At 53.4% G+C, this 21,917-nt stretch overlaps 2 protein-coding genes across 2 annotated transcripts in view; one reads left to right on the top strand and one right to left on the bottom strand.

Moving 5' to 3' along the window:
* SLC5A10 (solute carrier family 5 member 10) overlaps positions 1-21,917 on the top strand; it is a 90,974-nt gene that overhangs the window by 6,066 nt on the left and 62,991 nt on the right. The window contains exons 5-8 of the mRNA XM_032762732.2: positions 424-528; positions 12,043-12,148; positions 15,302-15,382; positions 21,027-21,232. Coding sequence (XP_032618623.1) covers positions 424-528; positions 12,043-12,148; positions 15,302-15,382; positions 21,027-21,232 — 498 coding nt within the window. The remainder of the gene's footprint in view (positions 1-423; positions 529-12,042; positions 12,149-15,301; positions 15,383-21,026; positions 21,233-21,917) is intronic.
* The window catches only part of FAM83G (family with sequence similarity 83 member G), a 36,134-nt gene continuing 35,366 nt past the window's right edge, over positions 21,150-21,917 (bottom strand). Inside the window, exon 5 of the mRNA XM_032762731.1 lies at positions 21,150-21,747. Within this exon, the coding sequence (XP_032618622.1) occupies positions 21,322-21,747 (426 nt within the window). The 3' untranslated portion in view covers positions 21,150-21,321. The remainder of the gene's footprint in view (positions 21,748-21,917) is intronic.

Here is a 21,917-nt window from a genome sequence, read left to right as displayed (position 1 = left end):
ATTTCAGGATCTTAGAGGCTGAGGGGCTTTAAGCTTTGGCAAGGGGTATAAGACCCCAGACAGACTGGCTTTGTGCAGGGCCCTACGAGAAGCCAGAGGGATGTGGTCCTAGCTAGCTCCCTCTCTGCCTGGCACCAAGCCCCTCTCCTAGCCCCATAGCCTGCTTGCTGGTGCCCTTTGGAGAGCAACGTATGCCTGCATGCTGGGTGCCATGTACCCTTTGTGGAGGCAAAAGCTGAGGGTGCCAGGCTCCCCACAAAGCCCCTCCCTTCTCGGGTTAAGAGGAAGTGCAGCCATAATTCCTGGGCGCTGTTCAAGCTCCCATTAGCTGTCCAGGTGCTTCCCCGTTCTGACTTGGGCTGCAGCTGCCTGTGGCAGGGGGCTGCTGTGCCGTGCAATGACCCCTGCATCTCTGCCGCTCAGATCGTCACCATGCCGGAATATCTCCAGAGACGGTTCGGAGGGGAGAGAATCCGGATGTACCTCTCAGCCCTGTCACTCCTGCTCTCCGTCTTCACCAAAATATCGGTGAGTAGCCATGACTCTGTATCGCACTGAGAGCTCTGAAACACGGGGTGTCCCAAAGGGCATCTGTCTGGTGCTCTCTGCCACTGAACACCTGGGCAAAAGCCATGCAAACAATCAAACCCATCCGGGGAGCGAGGCTTGGCTGCTGTGATGGGATGTGATTTCCAGCAAGTGGAGACTTAACTTTATACTCAGGCCTCAGACGGTGGGAGAACTGAGGGAGAGCAGGGCTCTGGGAGGGAGCCAAGGGGATGCTATAAAACAGTGGTTCTCAAACTTTTGTACTGGTGACTCCTGTCACATAGCAAGCCTCTGTGTGTGACCCTCCGGTACAAATTTAAAACACTTTTTTACATATTTAACACCATTATAAATGCTGGCGGTAAAGCAGGGTTTGGGGTGGAGGCTGACAGCTCGTGAACCCCGTGTAATAACCTCATGATCCCCTGAGGGGTCCCGACCCCCAGTTTGAGAACCCCTGCTATAAAAGCAGCTGTTGGAGGTCATGGAGGAGGCAGATCTGAGCACAGAGGAATTAGAAGAGTTGGGAACCAATGAGGTGTTGTCTGTACGCCAGCAGGTAGGCCAGGTCTGCAGTAAAAAGTTAAGTTGACCCTGCTGGTATAGACAGCACTAGGTTGATGGGAGAATTAGTTCGTGGACCTAGCTACTGCCTCTCGGAGAGACACGTTAACTGCTGGGAGAACCCCTCCCGTCACTACAGCGAGTGGCTACACTGAGTGGTGGAAGGAGCAGAACGATTGGGTTTGCGGCTCAGGAGTTCTACCTCCAGCTGCTGTCTCCCCACTGCATCGCTACCTAGAGCAAAAGTTCCCAAACTTTTCTTGTTGCGTACCCCCTTCCAAATCTACCAGCTGCCCACGTACCCCTACCCCTCTCCTCATTGATCCTTCATATGTCCTTCTTCACACTTCCTGGCTTTAGCCATCTGTCCGTATTTCCCTGTTACGTACGTACAGATATAGTGATAGTGTGCTGTGTATATTATCAACCCCCCCCAAGTTCTGAGCTCAGATTGAACAGGTGCTGGGCACCTGCACCCCGTGCTGTACGGTGATTGGAGGGGAGGGCTCCTTACGTCCGTGTCTCTGTGTTCTCATTGGGACATCCTGAAGTAAATTAACTACCGTATTTTATACAACAAATTCCCACAGAACTGTAAAGCACTGTCTGAGTCGCCCATTATGAAAATACAATAAATAAAATAAATCCACCATTACACAATTTCTCCTGCAACCCCCCGAGAGATGTCTCACGTGCCCTCGGCGGGACATGTACCACAGTTTGGTAACCACTAATCTAGAGTCAGCAGCACTCAGAGTTTCAGTCCATCCCTTGGGGACCAGCTAGCTCGAGCTCAAAGCACCACGTAACATGAGCTAGAGATTTTTGTGTGTGGACAGAATTCGGGTTGGGGCAACACTCGTGTCATACTTTGACCTAACACTGTAGTGATGACCAGTCCTTAGAAGATGCTCAGTGCTAATAACTAGGATGTTTGGTACTTTGTCTTCTAAATGAGAGGCACATTTGGGATGTTGTGGAGAGATTGATGGATAGAGATCAGGATCCCGAACCCACAACATGCTCAGTGCTAACTGACCCATTCTTGGCAGCCTCAGCAAAGAGGGACATGGGACTGAGGAACCGAATTCCCCTCTCCCTCGCCTGTCACTTCTCAAATGTAGCTGTGAATGTCATATGTAGTAGAGAAGAAACCAGCAGGGCTCAGTGGGAATTAAATTAAATCCCTGTAGAGTTTAATTAAGAACAAGATCCTTGCCCTTAGGTTTTGGAATCATCCCATAAAATTGAGTTGCAGTAAGAGGGAGCTTTATTGCATTCCAGTGGATGGTCCAAACACCTGCAGGAAGTGTCTGATTCCCATAGCTGAGTCTTGTCCTTATTCAGGGTTTCTAGAGGTTTCTAGACCGACACAAAACTTCCTCTCTTCACCCTCCTCAACTGCTTGGTGTGTCGTGAGTTTCTTGGGTGTAAATTGACCTGTAATCTGATGACAGCAGCCTGAATCATTGCACCCAGGGGCCAGGCCTAAGGTGCAGAGTAGAGTTGCCTGTTTTGGTTGGATGTATTCCTGGAGGTTTCATCACATGACATAATCTTTAATGAAAGATTAATCTTTAATTCCTACAGTCTTCAGGTTGATCCTGGAAGGTTGGCAACCCTACTGCAGAGTAACCTGGGACTGAAGGCAGCGAGGGGGGACTCAGATCTGAGCCACATCAATCCTGCACTCGCCAGAGAGGAAACAAATAGCCCAGGTGCAGAATGGAGGGAGAAATGTCCTCTAGGGCAGTGGTTCCCAAACTGGGGTTCATGAAATGTTACAGGGGATTCTCGGGGGAAAAAATTCCTTAATGGCGGACAGAGCTGTCCCTAGGGACCACAGGCAGAACAGGCCAGCAGCCTGGAGCTCCTGGACTTCCAAGAGCTAAGCAGATCTAAGCCAGCATCTCTATCACACTGAGGAGATTTAAACTTCAAGACTCCTTAGAAGCAATGGAAAGGGAGGTGGATATTTTTTGCTGTAGTTCAAATTAAACAGGCAGCTAGTCTTGTTTTAAAATGATTATGAAGAACAAGTTTAAGCTTTGTTGTAACGTGCGTTGTTTGCCTGGACTGCTCAGGACCTGAATGATTGTGTAGGAGGAACTCTTTGAACTGGCTTCTTAAATCCCTTCCTGCTGTTTCACATCTGATACTCCTTGATGAAACATAGGAGCCTGGTCTTATAACAGGCTTATTCAAAGTGATACAGGCTACGAAAGTGAGATCCTGGAAGAGTGTTGCCATTTTCCTACAGTAATAAAAATACTGTAATGATAAATAATAATAAATAGTGTGTAATCATGTCATAAAAGCAAATTTTATATTTCCTAGATCACTGCTTTTATAATTTATACTCCAGTATTGGAGAAAATCCCTGGAAATATTCATTTTTAGGAGGGGGTTTGTGACGCTTGACAGGCTGTTAAAGTTTGGGGACCACTGCTCTGGGGGGACAGTCCTGCATGGCCTCCTGGCATAGGGACTGGATGATCTAATGCCTGGATCTGACGAGGTCTTGGCATGTGTACAACTGAAACAAGAGCAACTCGCACAGCGTTTCAGGGTCTGTGAAGCACTGTACTGTACCAAGGGATGTTACTGGTGAAATGTAGCTATTCCCTCACCAGGGGGCGCTCACAACCAGGTCACGCTTGTGCCTGCTCTGTGTAACGTTGCCAACCCTCCAGGCTTGTCCTGGAGTCTCCAGGTATTAGAGATTAATCTTTAATTAAAATGTCATGTGATGAAACCTCCAGGGATACAGCCACCCAAAACTGGCAACCCTAGCTCTGTGTGTTCTGCCCGTTCTGATCTGGGTGGTGACTGCTGCCCCACTCCCTGCCCATGGCTTTCTTCCGAAAAGGCTCAGTCCCTGGATATGCTTCCAGGAGCCCCCAGGCTGGTTTGGGGCCTGGATCTGAGTGCACTGTATCCTTGCTCTCCTGTTCAGAGAGATAAGGATGACAGTGTCCAGAAGATCCTTAAAATAAGGCTTGTGGCGCTAGTACTTAGAGGTGTGGAATCCACCAACCATGACAGCCCGACCGGGCCTGCCTGTCTTCTGGAAGGAGCCTTGCTCTCCAAAGAGGAAATGTGACGGCACTGAAACTCCCTGATCAGTAAGTGCCCTTTGACTGAGGTAGCGCTGCATGGTACTGGGCCAGTGGAGCGAGCACTGGACTGGGACACAGGAGACCCGGCTTCTCTTCCCAGCACTACCACTGACCCCCTGTGTGGCTTTGGGTGGGCCCCTTTCTGGGGCCATTTTTTCCCTCTCCCACTCTTTGGTCTGAGCTGGGTACAGTCTCCTGCTGTGTCTGCACGGTCCTTGGCACGGTGGGGCCCTGATTTTGGTTGGAACCTTCAAGTGCTGCCATGCTGATTATAATTTAAGCAGCTCATCGTTAAAAATGGTGCTGTTCTTTCAGGCATTTCTCATTAAGGACATCCGCCTTAAAAGGGACACCATTCTCCCCTGCATATATGCTTCCCTGAGTATCTAGAACCAGCAAGAGTGGTGCTGGGCACTCACACGAAAGTGCCGTTCACCATGAGTTGTCCCAGAATCCATACTCCAGTATGATGCTTGGGTGCTGATGGAGGTGCTGTCTTTTGGGTAAGAGATTAATGACATTCTGATAAGTAAACTAGGGACATGTGGTCTAGGTGGGTGAACAGCTGGTTGAAAGACTGTACAGAGAGTACTTATCAGTGGTTCACTCTCAAACTGGGAGGATCGGGTCCCATAGGAGTCAGTCCTGGTCTGGTACTATTTAGTACTGTCATCGATGACTTGGACAATGGAGTGGCGAGTACGCTTATAACGTGTGGATGATGCCAAGCTAGGAGGGGTTGCAAGCACTTTGGAGGACAGGACTAGAATTCAAATGATCTTGATAAATTGGAGGATTGGTCTGAAATCAACAAAATGAAATTCAGTAAAGACAGGTGCCAAGTACTAAGAAAGGAAAAATCACATGCACAGCTATGAAATGGGGGATAACTGGCTGGGTGGTAGCACTGTTGGGGAGGATCAGGGGGCTGTACTGGATCACTAATTGAATGAGTCAGCAATGTGATGCAGGTGCAAAAAAGGTTAATGTCATTCTGGGGTGTATTAACAGGAGTGTGGTATGCAAGGGCGGGAGGTAATTGTTCTGCTTTGTTCAGCACAGCTGAGGCCTCAGTTGGAGAACTGCATCCATTCGGGGATTCACACTTTAGGAAAGAGGTGGACAAACTGGAGAGATTCCAGCGGAGAGCAACACAAATGACAAAAGGTTTAGAAACCCTGACCTGTGAGGACTCCTGGCCTGATTCGGGTGGAGAACTCTGACGGGGGATTTGATAACAGTCTTCAAATAAGTTAAGGGCTATTATAAAGAGGATGGTGATCAGTAGTGTTCCATGTCCACTCAAGGTCGGACAAGAAGTCTGGGGCTTAATCTACAGTGAGGGAGATTTAGGTGAGAGATTAGGAAAAACTTTCTAACTTGAAGGGTAGTTAGGGGACAGGCTTCCAAGGGAGGTTGTAGAATCACTGGAAGTTTTTAAGAGCAGGTTGGACAACCCCATGTCAGGGATATTCTAGGTTTATTTGGTTCTGCCTCAGTGCAGGGGGCTGGACTAGATGAGCTCCTGAGGTCCCTTCCAGCCCGACATCTCTATGATTCTGTAAAACCACAATCTTGGCCCCTCATTGTTGCTAACGACACCGTGGCACTTTTTCAGAAATTAGGGGTGGTTACCATGGTGGCTTGGCCAAACTTCAGCCCGTCGACAGCCGGGGTCTGTCTGTGTTACACTAGCTCCGTTCCAGGTGCATTTGGACGAGGTAGCTGTTGCCAGCCATATGTTGGGATGAATGTTTGCAAGCACACAGGGACAAAGTGATCCAGTGTCCTGCCTCCTGCATGGACTGTTGCGGGATGCGTTAGAGGAAAGCGTGAACCTACAACGCACCCAACTAAGCTGAAGGTCTCAGGTTCAAATCCTACTACCAACTCAAGTGGGATGTTAGACTTCTCTCAGGATGGGCTTCCCCAGGGGTCTTTGTGCCCGGCTAGTACATGGCATCATGTAAGAATATACTGGAGCACCCTACCTGGCTGGGCAGCCCATGCTGGCACACTGTGGATATCAGCCTGCTTTAAAGATCATGTATGTTCCCTGGCTGCCACATTCCAGCACCGTCCTGGCTTCACCAGGGCCATGGGGTTAACCCCATTAAATCCAAACGCTGCCTTGTGCCTGTTTTCTCTTTGTGCCGTGCTGACGGCCTTGGGTCAGAGCCAGTTTTCAAGTGAGGTCACTCACGGGTGCAGGGAAGGGCAAGCCTCCTGCCAAGGCTGCAGGGCCTGACTTCAAAGGCGTTGCCCTCCTCATACGATGGAAATGACTTGTCTTGTGCATGGTTCAGGCCTGCTTTTAATGAGCTTGTTTTTGTCTTTGGGATGTCTTATTAACCAGTCACATGTACTCTCATTGTTTGCCACCCTAGCAAAATTACAAAGCAGGTAGAGATGCCGTGGCCTCTTCAGAGCCAGGAATTAAATGCATTTGCACCAGCTGTAGCTGGAAGCAAACATCATTAGACCTTAAGGAACCCAGGAGGAGCAGTTATGAAATCTGCTCTCCACAGCTGGGACAAGAGGGCGAAGTGAAGGCTTGCTAGAGTGGGAACAGTCCCAGGACTGAAGGCTTAGAAGCTAGCAGGAAAGACGGTAAATCACTCCAGAGAAAACCATTGGGAGCTCCTGGGAACGTGATGGACAATGGCCCCTTAATCCCAGCTCCATGGGATGGAACTGTGGTCAGGGGAAGCTGACACTTCTTCGTGCTCCTACCAGTGGAGAATGACCCTTTACATTAAATAGTACCTTGTGATGGGACTAATGGCTTAAGGGAGTGTGAGCAGCTCCCAAGCCTTCCCGCTTAGAGTGTCAGGGTGGAGCATGGCCCTGGGTATCATTATTGTTACTGGTGAGTTTCTGCTGATCTCTGACCCACTGCAGTGGAACTACCTAGTGCAGGAGATGATGCTGACATCTGGCACCATTCCTGGGGGGCTGCATAAGATAGCTGATCCAAAGTCCTATTAGGGCTTAGTTGCGGTTTCGGTCATGTGTTCTCTGTGGAAAGGTGCCCACATCAAGCACTGCCAGTATTCAACGTCTCTCCCAACCCCCACAGCCTCAGCAGAGAATCCAAGATCTTAATGGACCCTGGGAACTGACCTGGCCTCTCCTGTAGAGCTGGCTTGGCCAGAATGGAATGGAGGCAAATTCATAACCTAGCTAGAACCATTAACTAAAACACCCACCATGGATGGGCCACAGCCTCGAAATCAGCAGAGCATGACTGACTCCAGCACAGCGCGGTGGACGTCAGCAGACGTTCTGGCCCCAGCCTAGGCATTACATCATATAGTCATTAATTACGAACTGCATGGCTGTGCTTTAAAAAGAGTCAAATGTTTTGTTCAGTTAGGGGACAATCCTGGTTCCCCTCCCTGAGGGTCTTGGCTGCTGTAGAAGTGGAGTGGTACAAACATGTGGGCTGGGCTCTATTCAGAGTCGGGGATACCAACCCTGCAAACCAAGGGGGGTTGGGCAGTGGAGCAAGGGCAGAATGTGGGGACAGTGTGGGCGACTCCATACCTGCAAAGATCCACCAGCTATTTCCTTGCCATAGGGAGCAAGGGCTCTTCCAGCCAGACTGCGGTAATGGCCGTGGAGGGACTCCTGGGCAGACTGGTGAGAGGCTTTCTTCTTGCTTCCCCCCACGCCACCAGGGTGCTGCAGAGAGAGATCCGCAATGCAGAACCCAATTGCTTGGGTTGGGCACCGGTGCTGGATCTGTGTCTTGGGCACCGAGAGCAGCAGCAGCTCATATGTATCCAGCAGGGATGGAGCCTGGCAGGTCCAGCCAGGAGGCTAATTCCAGGCAGGTCAACAGAACGTGCTGCCGATATAGATTAGAGAACTGCGCGTCCTTCCCGCGTCCTGGCTGGCCGGCTCCCGGGGATGTCAGACAGGGCTGGTTCATTCTCGTCACCCAGCATGAGGCTGGGCCCACGTGGCTGCATTTTTCACCTCCCCCTCAGAGAAGCCTTGAGCTTGAGGAGCTAGATCTTGCCCTCGGTTCCACCTGCACAACCCAGCCGCTAATCCCGTGGAGAATGTTGATGGCCCGCTTTGCTGAGCTGAGCGTGACGCAGGTCAACTGCATGGATCGGGCTGCGCCCCAGCACCAGGTGTAGCCAAGACCCTCCTGATTAAATCGGCAGGCGTCCCACCAGCTCGCAGAACAACCACAAGCCGCATTCGTGAAGCTTCCATGGGGTTGAGTCTTACCAAGTCCTTCTCTTCTCCTGAACTTTCCAAGTTAAAGGCCTCGTTAATCTGGGACTCTTCCAGTAATGTCTGTTGGGCCTGTCCGGCTCCCACTGAGATGCTGCAGGCATGCTGGAGATCCTTCTGGCAAAGGAGTGACGTCTGGACCTGGATTCTGTATAACAGCGGTAGGTGCTACAATCCCCCATGACCTAGGAAGCGTGGGGCTCTTCCTACTCCTTCCACCATCCTATTTGCATTTCTGGGACAACTCCTCCTTCCGTTGCTCCAAACAGAAGGCACGCTCTGGAGCCCTGCCCCTCGCAGGCCAGAAGCCGAGATCCCGGCGTGGAAGGGGCTGTGGAAAGTGTGCGAGGGGTTAGGGCATGAATTATATATTTAGCCTTTTCCTCTGTCGGTCTGGGTGCTTACTCCGGCTGAGTGAGTGACTGTGGTTATCCATGTTGTACTCACAGGGAAACTTGCTTGCCCAAGGTCACCCGGCAGGGACTGGAATAAAAGCCAGGTCTCCTGGCCCCTAGTTTGCTGCCTCCCAGGGCCCATCTGGTCTGGCACCAAGTTCTATCCTGGAAAGGGTCTCTTACTAATAACCATCTCTGGCCCTTTGTGGGCAGGTCTTCCCACGGCACCTCTGAAAGGCTCTGCTTTGGAGGCCTGACTGACTGGGGGCTGGCACAAGGAGAAATAAACAACACCTCCTGCACCCGCCTGGCTGCCCTGTGGACTCAGGCTGACTCTCAGGGCTGAGATCCTTAGCTGGGGTAAATGGGCATCCGTGGAGTTGGGCTGATTTGCACCAGCTGAGGATCTGGCCCTACATTTTTAACTAACCTCCCACTTAGCTTTCCATGCGCGCTCTCCGCTGGGTAGCGGAAGGTGCTCATGGGTGGCCATTAGTTTGGGTCCGTCCATTCCAGTCCCGTGGAGCCGTGTGATTTGAACAGAGTATGATGCCACAAACGAATGAGGCTCGGAAGGACGGTGCCCTGGAGAGCACTCTCCATGTGGGTGGTAGCCTTGCAATCAGCGACGTGCCAGGGAAGAGACATTCCCACAGCTTTTGGTCAAAGGCGACATTTCATTGAATGACGAAGTTTAAAGGGTTTTGGAGCGACCAGTCCCTCCCCCGGTGGGGGTGGAGGGGCGGAAGGAGGGCCGGGACAGGTCTCTCCTAGGTGACCAGCAGAGCTGCAGGACTGGCTGGGGTCCCTCAAGGAGTCTTGTTGCAATCTCATGGCAACATCTCCTCCTTGTGCCCCAGAAGCTGGGCTCGCCGAACCTCTGGTGTGTGTTAGAATGGCTCCTTTGGCCAATCTCAGCATACACCCAACCCTGACAGCTGCGTGGGGGCTGCAAATCTGGTGTGGTGGCTAGAGCAGGGGACTGGGAGTCAGGGTTGCTGGGTTTGATCTCTCACTTTGCTAGTCTTTGCTGCCCAACTGCAAGCAACGCCTATCGCCGCCGAGTGCCTCAGTTTCTCCATCTGTCAAATGGGTATAATCCTTAATCAGTTTGTGTAGGGGTTGAGCTAATTGTTTGCTCTGAGATCTTCGGCTAAGAGGTGTTGTAGAAATACAGACCCAATGATTCCTCTAGTGTTTGCACTCAGCCTGTGTGCTCCTCTCCTGGCGTGGATCCTATCTGTGATGTGCTTGGCCTGAGCTCCCTCTGCCCATGTGAGCACCCCAGCTCGTGGCTCACCACGGCACCGGGGATGGCCCGAAGCTCAGACAGCTTCAGCGTCCCACTCCAGCTGGCGGGAAGCGGGGCTCTGGGAAACGGCTTGGCAGGCCTTTCAAAGGCGGCGGTGGCTGCCAAGGGAACGAATCCAGTCAAGCAGAGAGGGATAGTCCGGCCCTCCCCCATTACTGCACCCATCATGTGTGCCCGCTGGCCTGCCGAACGGTGGCAGAAACAGCAAAGGAGTTTGCTGAGGAGACAGAAAACAGGGACTGAGGGGATGAGCTGTGGCCCAAAGCTCCTGCTGGCTCTGGAGTTGAGGGCTCCCCTCCAGCCATCTCTAGGTTCAGGGTCTCTGGGGGTCTGGATGCTGCACATGGAGGAGAACAACTCCTGTGTGTTTCCTGTGCTCCATTTTCTCCTGGGGGCCGTGCCTTCCTCCACTCTCCCTCCGGCTCTCCCTGGCCACTCTTCGGGAAGGGCCCGATGGTGGATGTTGCAGAGATGAGGCAGCTTAATTGCCTTTCACAGGAGAACTGAGTGCCTGGCCTGGGGATTGGGAGGAGCCCGCCCCTCTTATCCACCTAGGCCATCCTCCCTTTGATGCTCCTCCAAGCTCGCTGCCTTCCGGGCATGGGTGTGCCACATGGGAGAGACTCTGTGCTATCGTGCGTCATATCAGGAGTTCAGCGTAACTGGGAATTAGCGTCTCTAGTTCTGAGGTATCTGAGCTAGTGACCCTGCTGAGGTCGTCTCCTCTCCCTGGAGCTCCAGGGGACGGATCCTGCTCGGAGAGCATGGCCTGCACCTAGCCTGAAACAACAAAGATGTGAGGCAGAGGCAGGGGGGAGTTGGAGCTCTGCTCCTGAATCTTCCGCTGACTTGCTGCGTGACCTTGCTGAGTCACTTGACCGTGCCCTGCCTCAGTTTCCCCACCTGGTGCTCACCTGCCTGTCAGGGGTTGTATGAGACTTAATGAGTGAATGTTTCTAGAGTGCTTTGAGATCCTCGGCTGAAAGTAGTGCCAGGAGGAGAGTGTGCTAGTGAGGAGTTACCCTGCCATGGGGAGATGCCGAGTCCAGTTCTGCAGTGACCATCTGCCTTCTCAGCGGTAGGGTCAGCAATGGGGCAGGGAAGAGAGGTTAATGGGTCAGTGACAGCCCCGATCCTGGCAGGTTCTGAGCACCCTTAACTCTCCTTTGTTCTCAAGGGAATGGGGACATGCCAGCGCCTGGCAGGATGATAATAATAATCTGAAGCTCTTCTATAGCACTCGTCCTCCAGAGACCTGAAAGCATGTCACGCACGTGGTTGGTATCATTAGCCTCATCTTACAGCTGAGGAAACTGAGGCACAGCGAAGTCAACTGACCTTACCAAGATGCCCCCAGCAGACCAGCCCCAGAGCTGGAAACAGAACCCAGGTGTCCTGAGTGTCATGCAAGTGTGCTAGCTACTAGGCCACACCGCTGCCTCGTTAAGGATTAGACCCCTGCGTGAGCGTGAGAAAGGGCAGGTTGCCAGCCCTGATGACTGAAATACTCATTTTCTCTCCAAACGGCCCCACCACGGGGAAGTGGCATTTGGAACTTCCCTTGGTGTTTCCTGCCCAGCTCTGGGCACTACTCAGGTGGGAAGGACAGGTCAGTCCCCTGGTTATTGCCAGTAGCTCTGCGCTTGGCTGAGGCAGGCTGAGACCTCCAGCTCACGTCCCGCGGTGTCCGCGTGGGGAAGCACTTGCCTCCAGTTGGGTGCGTGGCAGAAGGTGCTAAGCTCTATGGTACCCAGGTTAGCTCTGGGTAGATTGTCCCCATTCCCACCTCTCTGCAGGTTGGCAGGGCCTAGCCATGGGCCTCCCCCAAACGCCGTGTTCTTTATTTCACATGCAGACAGATCTGTACTCAGGGGCCCTGTTTGTACAAGTTTGCCTGGGCTGGAACCTCTACCTCTCCACCGTCCTGATGCTGGTGGTCACAGCTCTCTACACCATCGCTGGTAAGCTGCCAAGTGTTGGAGCAGGATGGACTCCCAGGCCAGCGCTCTGTTGGGCACACAGTGCTTACGTTCCGCCTCTAGCTACTGAAATACCCCTCAGCTCATTGGCTCGGGATTCCCTGCCCTCTGCGGCTGCACTGCTAGACGCTGCCTGGGCCAAGGAAGTCAGCAGGGCTACCGAGGTGAGGGCTGCATGAGCGGGCTTCCTCCCTCTCCAACATGGGCCTTGGACTCTCTCTTGTGTATACGTACGTGTGCCCACAGGTGGGCCTATTATTAATGGCCACCTTTGCGACATCCCCACACCGTGACCATCCTCAGAGGGTCTAATCCTTTAGCTGAAGGGCCTTAGCGAATGCACTTCACCACGAACCTCCCTGCTTATCATAATCCTTGTGCTCTTTGGCTTCAGTGACCACAAATATCAGCTCATTCATGACCGGAGGGGAGGTAGTAACCAGTGTTCTCCCTGCTTTACTGGTGAGCTGACCAATGCATTTCCCCAACCATTCACAGGTAGTGAGGGTCAGAGCTGGCAGTAGAATTCATGAGTTCCTGGCTTCCACCCCGCACAGACCACTGGGTCTGATTTCCGTGGCAGGCCCCTGAATTATTACCAGGAGTGGAGGTTCCCTTCATTGTGAGTGCCAGGGGAGTCATGCCAGCCCAGAAAGTTTGGGCCAATCTCTTCTCCTCTCAATCAAAGCAATACACCACCTCAGTACCTCTAAACCAGGGGTGGGCAAACTACGGCCCGTGGGCCATATCCCGCCTGTCAGCCCATTTAATCTGGCCCTCAGCTCCTGCCGGGCAGCAGGGTTGGGGGTTTGCCCTGCCCTGTGAGGCTCCCAGGAAGCAGCCAGCATGACCAGCCTCCGGCTCCTATGTAGTACATAGAGGCATGGCCAGGTGGCTCTGCATGCTGCCCTGTCCACAAGCGTTGCCCCTGCAGCTCCCATTGGCCACGGTTCTCGGATGGGGAACAGATGGGGCAGTGCACAGAGCCATCTGGCCGCGCCTCAGAGCCGATGGGGGGACATGCTTCCGGGAGCTGCTTGCCTGGAGCCTGCACCCCTGAGCCCCTCTCCCCACACCCCAATCCCCTGTCACAGCACTGATTCTCCCCCCTCCGAACCCCTCAGTCTCAGCCCAGAGCCCCCTCTTGTGCTCCCAAGCCCCTCAACCCCAGCCCCACCCAGAGCCCTCACACCTTCCCCTGTACCCCTACCCCAGCTCTGATCCCCCTCCCGCCCTCTGAACTCCTCGGTCCCAGCCCAGAGCACCCTCCTGCACCCCAAACCCTTCATCCTCAGAGCTCTCACCCCCCCACCCGAATCTGGAGCCCCCTTCCACTCCCCAAACTTGTTATTTTGGGCCCCACCCCAGAGACCGTACACCCAGTCAGAGCCCTCACACCCTTCCCTGTACCCCTACCCCAGTCCTGATCCCCCTCCCGCCCTCCAAACCGCTTGGTCCCAGCCTGGAGCCCCCTTCCTATACCCCAAACCCCTCATCCCCAGAGCTCTCACCCCCCTGCACTCCAATCTGGAGCCCCCTTCCACTCCCCGAACTCATCATTTCAGGCCCCACCCCAAAGCCCCTACCCCCAGTCGGAGCTCTCACCCCTTCCCGCACCCCAACCCCCAATTTCGTGAGCATTCATGGCCCACCATACAATTTCCATACCCCGATGTGGCCCTCGGGCCAAAAAGTTTGCCCCCCTGCTCTAAACGGTATTCGGATGTCACCGTGACTCCCAAACAAAGTGTGGCCGCATGTTTTTCAGTCCATAGAGCATATGTGGGTGTTGGGTATTTAACTCTATGAGCTCAGCGAGTGGGTGGGGTGACTGAGCCACTGAACCAGGAGAACATCTCTTAAAATCCGTGTAATCGAATGGGATGTTACGGGTTATGTGAAACCCAGAAATTTTGCCATGAGACAGGAGTCAATTGCTTCAAACCTTTTCTCTACAGCTCAGCTATCTTTCTAAGCCACTGCTCCTCATTGGCCGAATTCCCATCTCCCTAGGACAGCAGGCTTGGCCAAACTGCAAGGCTGAAAGGGTTACTTGGTAAAGAAGACGTGGAAGGACTAAATGCGCAGCGCCTGGCTAGGCAGTGACTGATGGGGGGCCTGCTCAGAGTGCCAGGAGCTGGTGGGTGAGAACACCAGGGAGGGTGCGGAATTGCTTGCGGAGCACCAGGCAGGATGGGATGAAAGGAAGAAAAGAGAGGGATCCATTTCTTAGCAGTGCTCTTGCGTTAGCTGGAAAGAGGTCCGCAGCCAAGTGTGGGAAGCCCCGTTGCTGGGTTAGTTACAAACAGGGCAAAGCACTAAGGAATTAGCACCTGTGCACCCCAGGCCTGGACGCGTGGACAGGCCTATGAATAACGGCCCCGTTTTGTGACCGTTTTAAGAGGCTCCAATGGACTGAGCCCCTGTTGTGCTAGGAGCTGTACAAACCCAGAACACTCAGCTGGTCCCTGCCCAAGAGGGGGACTGTCATCCCAGGGGGGACATTCCTGCTTTGCTGGGGGAGGAGGACAGGCCGGAGGACTGAGCAAGAGGCTGTCTTTGTCCCTGGGTGCTGCCTGTAGAAGTGCAAAGAGGAAAGAGAGGAGTGGGGCTAGATCGGTGCCCGGAACTTGGCTCAGGCGCTAAGGACAGTGCCGCTGCATGGCTGCAGCATGGCCTTCTGCGCAGGAGCATGAGAACGTGGTGCTCTCACTTCAGCTCCTCTTTCCAGATGAACCCATCTCCCTCGGCCCTCGCTCCTTCCTTTTTATCTCCTGCTCAGCACGGACGGCAAGGCCCAGTGCTCAGCCTCCTCTGCACCCTCCTCTGCGCTTGTGGGGAGTGCAACACCCTTATGCTCCCTGCTCTGCAAATGGAGTATGCCTGGTCCCAGCCCGCCCCTGGGGAGACAGGCAGCCTCATAACCCTTGGCTGCACAGAAGTGAACGGAGCTGGCTCTCCTGTTTTACCTTGGTGGAAGCACTTCCAGGCCTGCCAGGCAGGTCTCCTGCTCAGCAGGGATCAATAAACGACAGCCAAGTCTCCAGGTGAATGGTTGGGTTTATTGTTGACGTTACAACAATGCCCTGCCCGGTGCCAACTGAGACCCCTGTATCTCGTTCCTGTCTCGTGCAGGTGGGCTGGCAGCTGTGATCTACACTGATGCGCTGCAGACGCTCATCATGATCATTGGCGCCATCATCTTAGCAGTAACAGGTAAGGCCAGGGAGCCGCATAGACACCCCTGCTCCAGGGAAACCTCTTTCCTTGTGCAAAATAAATTAAAATACCTGATCCGAGCGAGTCACATACCCAGACGTTTAGGGTGAGCTTCGTCGCTCTGCAGATGGCTTATGCTCCCCTGTGGCCATATCCCATGTGTGCATGCCCTGTGGGGCTAAGTGATGCACAGACTTCATGCTGAGTCTCTGCACAGGGGTGACTTCCCTACCTAGTGCCCTTCCTGCTTCACTGTTCTACGGGGCAGTTCTCGGGATCCATGTGATCGATATAGGATGCCAGGCTGGTTAGGTAACAGACTATCAAGTGGAACTTCAAGTTTTTCTCCAAGGAATTCCCAGCTGTTGACTCCCAGGGTGTTATTTGGGGCATTGCGGGAATGGATCCGCCCACAGCAGAGTGCCACTTCCTTTGATCTTCTCTGCAACATGCACAGCAAAAGCCGAGGTGTGAGGGAGTCGGCGTCCCACGTGCATGTAGCCAGGGAGCTGGAACTGGTGTAGGGCACTCACTTCTCTTCCTCAGGGTCTTCCTCCGGCTTTGCTCTGACTTCATCCACAGGCATTTCCAGGTGCTCATCACTGGAGCACCTGAGTGAATAGAGCCTCACAACACCCCTGGCAGGTAGAGGAGTCTCGTTCTCCTCCTTTCATGGACAGGGCACTTGGGCGCAGAAGGGTTAAAGCACAATTTTCACAGCTGGGTGTCTCTCCCTATAGGTGGTCTACACTGGGAACATACAATGACACAGCTATGGCTCTTAGGGGTGAGAAAAATCCATCCCCCGAGAGACATAGCTCTGTCGCCCAGCCTTGAGCGTAGACAGTGCTAGGTTGACAGAAGAATTCTTGTGTTGAACTATCCGCTGCCTCTCGGGTAGATGGATTGTCTATGCTGCTGGGAACCCCCCTCCCAGGGCTGTAGTGAATGTCTGCACTGCAACACTGCCGTTGCGCTGCTACAGTCGTCCAAGTGTAGACATCCTAACTCCAGAGTGAGTTACGTCTGCACTGGGGTGGGGGATGGGGGGACTCCTGGTGAAGAGTCTCAGAGACTAAGTAACTGGCCTGATTCCTGAGGTGCTGGGCGCCAGCAGCTCCCAACAAAATCAGGTGAAGCACCCAAGCCTGACCAGCTTTGACCTACGTGACTTGTCCTAGATCACTGGGGAGTCAGGGGCAGAGTCGAGGGTAGAGCACAGGCACCCCCGCTTCCCCGGCCAACATCTCCGCGATCCTTGCTGCACACGGGTGTCTGCTCATGGGGGGCTGGCATTCCCAAATGCCTCTTTGTCGCCCTCTAGTGTAGGGTGACCAGATGTCCCGATTTTATAGGGACAGTCCTGATTTCTGGGTCTTTTTCTTATATAGGTTCCTATTATCCCCCCACCCTGTCCCGATTTTTCACACTCGCTGTCTGGTCAACCTATTCTAGTGGCTAGATCACGCATACAGGGTTGAATCCGCTACTACCAGCCAGCTGCAAAATAGCTGTTCCTTGAGCTCAAGCAGTAGAGGCCTGTGCTTTTAAATCAGAGGTCACAGGTTCAGTCCCTGCGAACTACTCATTTTGGGCTGTCGTTGTAGAAATACTCAACAGCACAATACTTTAAGGACAGCCTCAAGTCACCAAATCCTGCTGGGAAATACCTGCACCATGTGACTGCATGGAGAGCGGGTTCGTACGGGGTTCATGTAACAAACAGCTACCCCCACCAGGCTGTTCTACAAAAACTGAGCCATGACCACATAGTTGGGAGTAGAACTGGGCAAAATTTTTTCACCTGAAATTTTTGACAGTTGAAACGTGCAGATCCAAGTCAACTGAAACATTTTGTGAACTTGGGTTGATTTCCGCAAATATTTCCGGTCAAGAAAAATCAAACAAAAACCAACTTCCCTAAAAACAATTCCAAAATCTTGACTTGACATTTTCAGAAAGGTTTCAGTTTTGGGGGTTGAAATGACTTTATGTTTTGGAATTTCCTTCCTCCCCAATTTTGTTTAATTTTCCCCCAAATTTTATTTTAAAAATGTAAAAAAAAAAAAAAAATTTGAATTGAATCAAAATGTGTCAATTAACAAACAGTTTTTGAAAAACGTTTTGGAACTGCCATCAACCCAACCCCACCGTTGGAAGCCCAGCTCTAGATGGGGTAAAATCAAGCAGCCTGGCGCAGGGCTCTGGACTGGGATCCCCCTATCCAGCATTAGCCCTGGGCCGGCTCTCGCAAACGTGGCATTGGTGCAAACAGTCCTTGTCCCGACCTCTGGGGAGGAATGTACCATCGCGTGCACACACCCTCTTGTTGTGGCTCATGGCTTGGTTACCATGGCAAGTCATTGAAATCACAGCCTAAATCCCTGATGCCTTTTGGTGTGCACCACAAAAATGTTAATCCTGGTGTGTGAACACATTGGGCATTAATGAGGCAGCTGTGGGGGAAATTCTCAGCAGGCCTCCCAAACTGCAACATCCTTCTGTTGGTCCACACCTCCCGTGTGTGCAAATGCCAGTGGTGCTGCGTGCAAACTGCTGCCTTTGGAAATACTGCAGGGCCCGGAGTGCATCTACTTGCTTTCCAGTATGATTCAGCATTCACTAACCGCCCGCCCGTTTTAGAGAGCATGTATTGCTGCTTCCCACCAACCCCGGTCTTTGGCTCGCCCACACCGGGATTAACCAGGTGTGGGCGTGTAGCCACTTCCCCTTTCACAGGGGCAGGGTGAGCTTACAAACACTGATTCTCTCCTCAATGCGACGGGCCTGTTCTCAAAGTGGCGTGTGTGTGCGTGTGAGAGGGTTCGAGTCCTCAGACGATGCTCTGAAAACATCCATCCACCCCCTCTGACTTTGGCCTGGGATTGATGGTCCCAAGACTAAACCACAGACTCCCAGACTTCTGAGAAGAAGAGACCATCGGGATCATCTAGTCTGACCCTCCTGCCCATCGCAAGCCAGAGACCCTCATCCACCTGCTCCTGTGGTGGGCCCGTAACCGCTGCCTGAGTTACTCAGGTCCTCAGCTCACATGGCCATGGAACTGCACTGGAATGGAAAGACACCGAGGGGGGAGTAGTGTGGATTTTTGGGGTGGCATCTTAAAAAGGGAACCGGGATGGACTCACGCCATGAACTTGAGAGTGGGACCCAGATCTCAAACGTCTACTGCTGGGAGCTGTTTGCCTTGGCCGCTTACAAAGCTGGGGACCGCTGACAAAACAGAGCACTGCACTTCGATCAGCCCAGAGTTCTGGGGTGTTTGGATCGGAGTTTGGTCAGGCTCATTTCTGGAGGGGGAAGCCCCATCTCAGTGTCCCCACAGTGCAGGGGGTCAGGGGACATGAAGAGGAGAAGGTAGAAGGGTGGATGTTTTTCTACAAGAGCTGCTCACGCTCAAACAGGCAGGAACCCAGGGCAGTTCTGGGCTGTGTCCTGCGGGAGGTCAGACCAGGGGATTGCAATGGGCCCCTCTGCCCATTGTGATAAATAAAGAATAAAGGAATAAAGAATAAAGGAATAAAGTCTGGGCTCGGGGCCGTTGTTACCTGAGTGTAGGGTGACCAGACAGCAAATGTGAAAAATCGGGATGGGGGTGAAGGGTTATAGGAGCCTATATAAGAAAAAGACCCAAAAATCGGGAGTGTCCCTATAAAATCGGGACATCTGGTCACCCTACCTGAGTGTGAATTCTCAGTAACGAATTCCCAGCCAAGGACGCCTGTGTTTGGGAGCATCCAGCTTAAGAGTCTGCAGATTTGGACACAAATCCGCAGCAGGCTGGAGCATGAAAGGCTCCATGGGGCAGACCCAGCAGATGGCCCAGGCCTTTCACCTGGCTCCCAGTTCTGGCCTGGACCCAGAGGAGCACTACCAGGGCGTTCGGTTTCCATGGGCTGTGCTGGTAATTCTCTCGGCTGCCAGCCACTGTGACTTATGGGCACTAGCTAGTCATGAGGGTGGCAGCCCTGGCATAGACCCCTTCAAAGGGCACAGAAAGGCGGTGTGGAGGGTGGAGGGGAGGGTCCATACCGATCCAGCAATCCCATGAATCTAACCTGCCGCTAATGCCAAGGTGCTGAGAGTTGGATTCAGCCCCAAACACCACAAGTTGTGCTAGAAGCAGCCTCCGATATCTGGGCCTGGGGTTTGCCCAGCCCTTCATAGTGGGGCTGCTTCCTCAACCTGCCCCCAGATGGCTACCTCGCCTCTGCCCCATCCGCCGTGGTGCAGGAGTCTGTGCTCAGTGCCCAGTGGGGGCATGGCATGGGCTTGGGCAAGAGGATACTCTGGGAGCTCCTCTTGGGTGTGAGTAACCGTCACTGTACGGCCTAGCATGCTGTGGATGGGATGCAAACACCTGGAGCGCCTGCTCTCATGAGAAGTGACCACAGACAAGGGGTGTTCGTGCTCTTGCATGGACTGGCTAGGAAGGAAGCACTGAGGAAAGGGAGAGGCATCTTCCCTCCTCCTTTTGTAAGCCAAGTAGGTTGCCTTCCTATGCATCCATGGCCAAATTCTCCTTCCGGCTAGCCAGGGTAATCCCCTGGCTTCAGTGGGGCAACTGCAAGGTGAATTTAGCTCCATTTCCCAGCGGCTGCGAAGAAGCAAGCCTGGATTCCCGCGTCGCAGCACTACCCGAGGCAGTCATGCAGCTGGGTGCTCCACAAGATCATTGTGCAGCAATGAGTGTCGCTGGTGCGTAAGCTGGCGGGGCTGGGAGTGGAGCGATGGGGCTGAAAGTGGGGTCTGTAATCTGGGGTTCATTTGCCAGTGGCTGCCCAGGCTTGGGATGGTTTGGGGAGAGCAGGGGGCTAGGCCTTTAGCACAGGTGTCACTTTCACCCGGGGGAATTAACTGCGCCAGAGAGAAGATGCTATTTCTCAGGGTACATCTGCGCTGCAGCCGGAGCTGTGAATGTGAATGTAGCACGTCCAGCCATGCCCGCGCTAGCCAGCTCCTGTCCCAATAGCAGTACGGTCTAGCCTCTCGAGTACCTAGCCAGGATACCTGGCGGGGTGGGCAGCTCACGCTGGCTAGGTCGAAGCAACCTCAGATATGTCTCCACGTGCTGCAGTCACCTCGGCTCGGAGCGTAGATGGACCCTAAGAAAACCCAGTGAAGTGAGTCTAGGTACCCAGAGACTATGGGGCTATCAGGTCACTACCTAGATCGCTAAAAAATGGCCTGACCCCTGAGCCAAAGGATGCACTTAGCACCGTCACGGATCAAGTCAGTCGCTACCCCCTCTGCTCGCGTTTACCACTTCAACAAGAACGTTCGGCTGCCCAGGGACCTTTGTGCTTTAATAAAAGCGACTCATTGGAAGTACAAACTCAGTGGAGAGAGCGTCCCAATGGGGAGCCTGGATCCAGGACCTGGGATGCGTCCCCTGGGGGGAGCAGGACTCTACCGGGCCCAATTGTGCAAAACCTCAGCTGTCTCTTAAATAAGAATAAAATTCTGTCGTAACGTGCGGTGGTTCTTTCCCCGGCCCTGCTTCTCGGGGCAAGCGGGAAGGGAGGAAAGATTCTGCCTGGGAAGGTCGCTGTGGTTTTTGCCCGCTGATCTGCTTGTATTTCAGTGCTCTAATCAGCTTCCCCTCCCCGTTCCCTTCCAGCGTTTAGCAAGATCGGAGGATACCAGAACCTGGCAGAGGCTTATTTAAAGGCTGTTCCGGCCAAGATTATCCCCAACACAACATGCCACCTGCCCAGAGTGGACGCCATGCACCTCTTCCGAGATCCCGTCTCCGGAGACCTCCCCTGGACTGGCATGACTCTCGGGCTGTCTGTCTTGGCCACTTGGTACTGGTGTACCGACCAGGTAAATGTAAACATATTCCCCCTCCCTCGCGGAATTGCATCTCCCCGCTCTATGGCCTCTGAATACTTGCAGTCCACCTGCTTCGGTACCTACTGGTCCTTGCGGCTGGCGGCCCCAGGGAGCCTCCGTTTGGAGTCAGTGGAAACCTGCTGGCCTCCGCCCGCCCTGGCCTTGAGGTGCTTGGACTGTGAGAGTTTGGTGAGTGGGATGCCGAGTGGCGTCCTCACTTCGTCCGCTGTCCTCTGGTTTTCTGGGAGGGAGGACAAGGGCTTGCCGGTTGCTCTGCTGATGCCTTGCGAGAGGTGACCAGGCTGCACGTTCCTGGCGGAACTGAAACCTTTGCTTTGCCAGTATGGTGGGGGGCTGGTGGCTGTGGTGGGTTTCTTAGCACTGGTTCCGTCCACCTTGTATTTGCTGGGCCCTGGGTTTTTCCCGTGTCTTGGGGCATGGACACCCCCTTTGCCTTGTCCTGGGCATGCTGGGTTCCTGGATACGTAGTGGTGGAAAGGCTGACCCTGTTTGATAAAGACAAGAGAAGAGAATAAAGGTTACCAGCAAGAATGGGTTGGACACATGCCTGAAACGTGGGCCTGGCTCTGCCACTGACTCACTGTGCAACCTTGGGCGAGTCCCTTCATCGTTCTGTAGCTATAATTCTCCTTGGGTCTGGGGTCACTGGAAACCC

The sequence above is a fragment of the Chelonoidis abingdonii genome, chromosome 9, assembly GCF_003597395.2.
Source record: "Chelonoidis abingdonii isolate Lonesome George chromosome 9, CheloAbing_2.0, whole genome shotgun sequence".
NCBI classification, from domain to species: Eukaryota; Metazoa; Chordata; order Testudines; family Testudinidae; genus Chelonoidis; species Chelonoidis abingdonii.
This window is presented reverse-complemented; position numbering and strand designations above follow the sequence as displayed.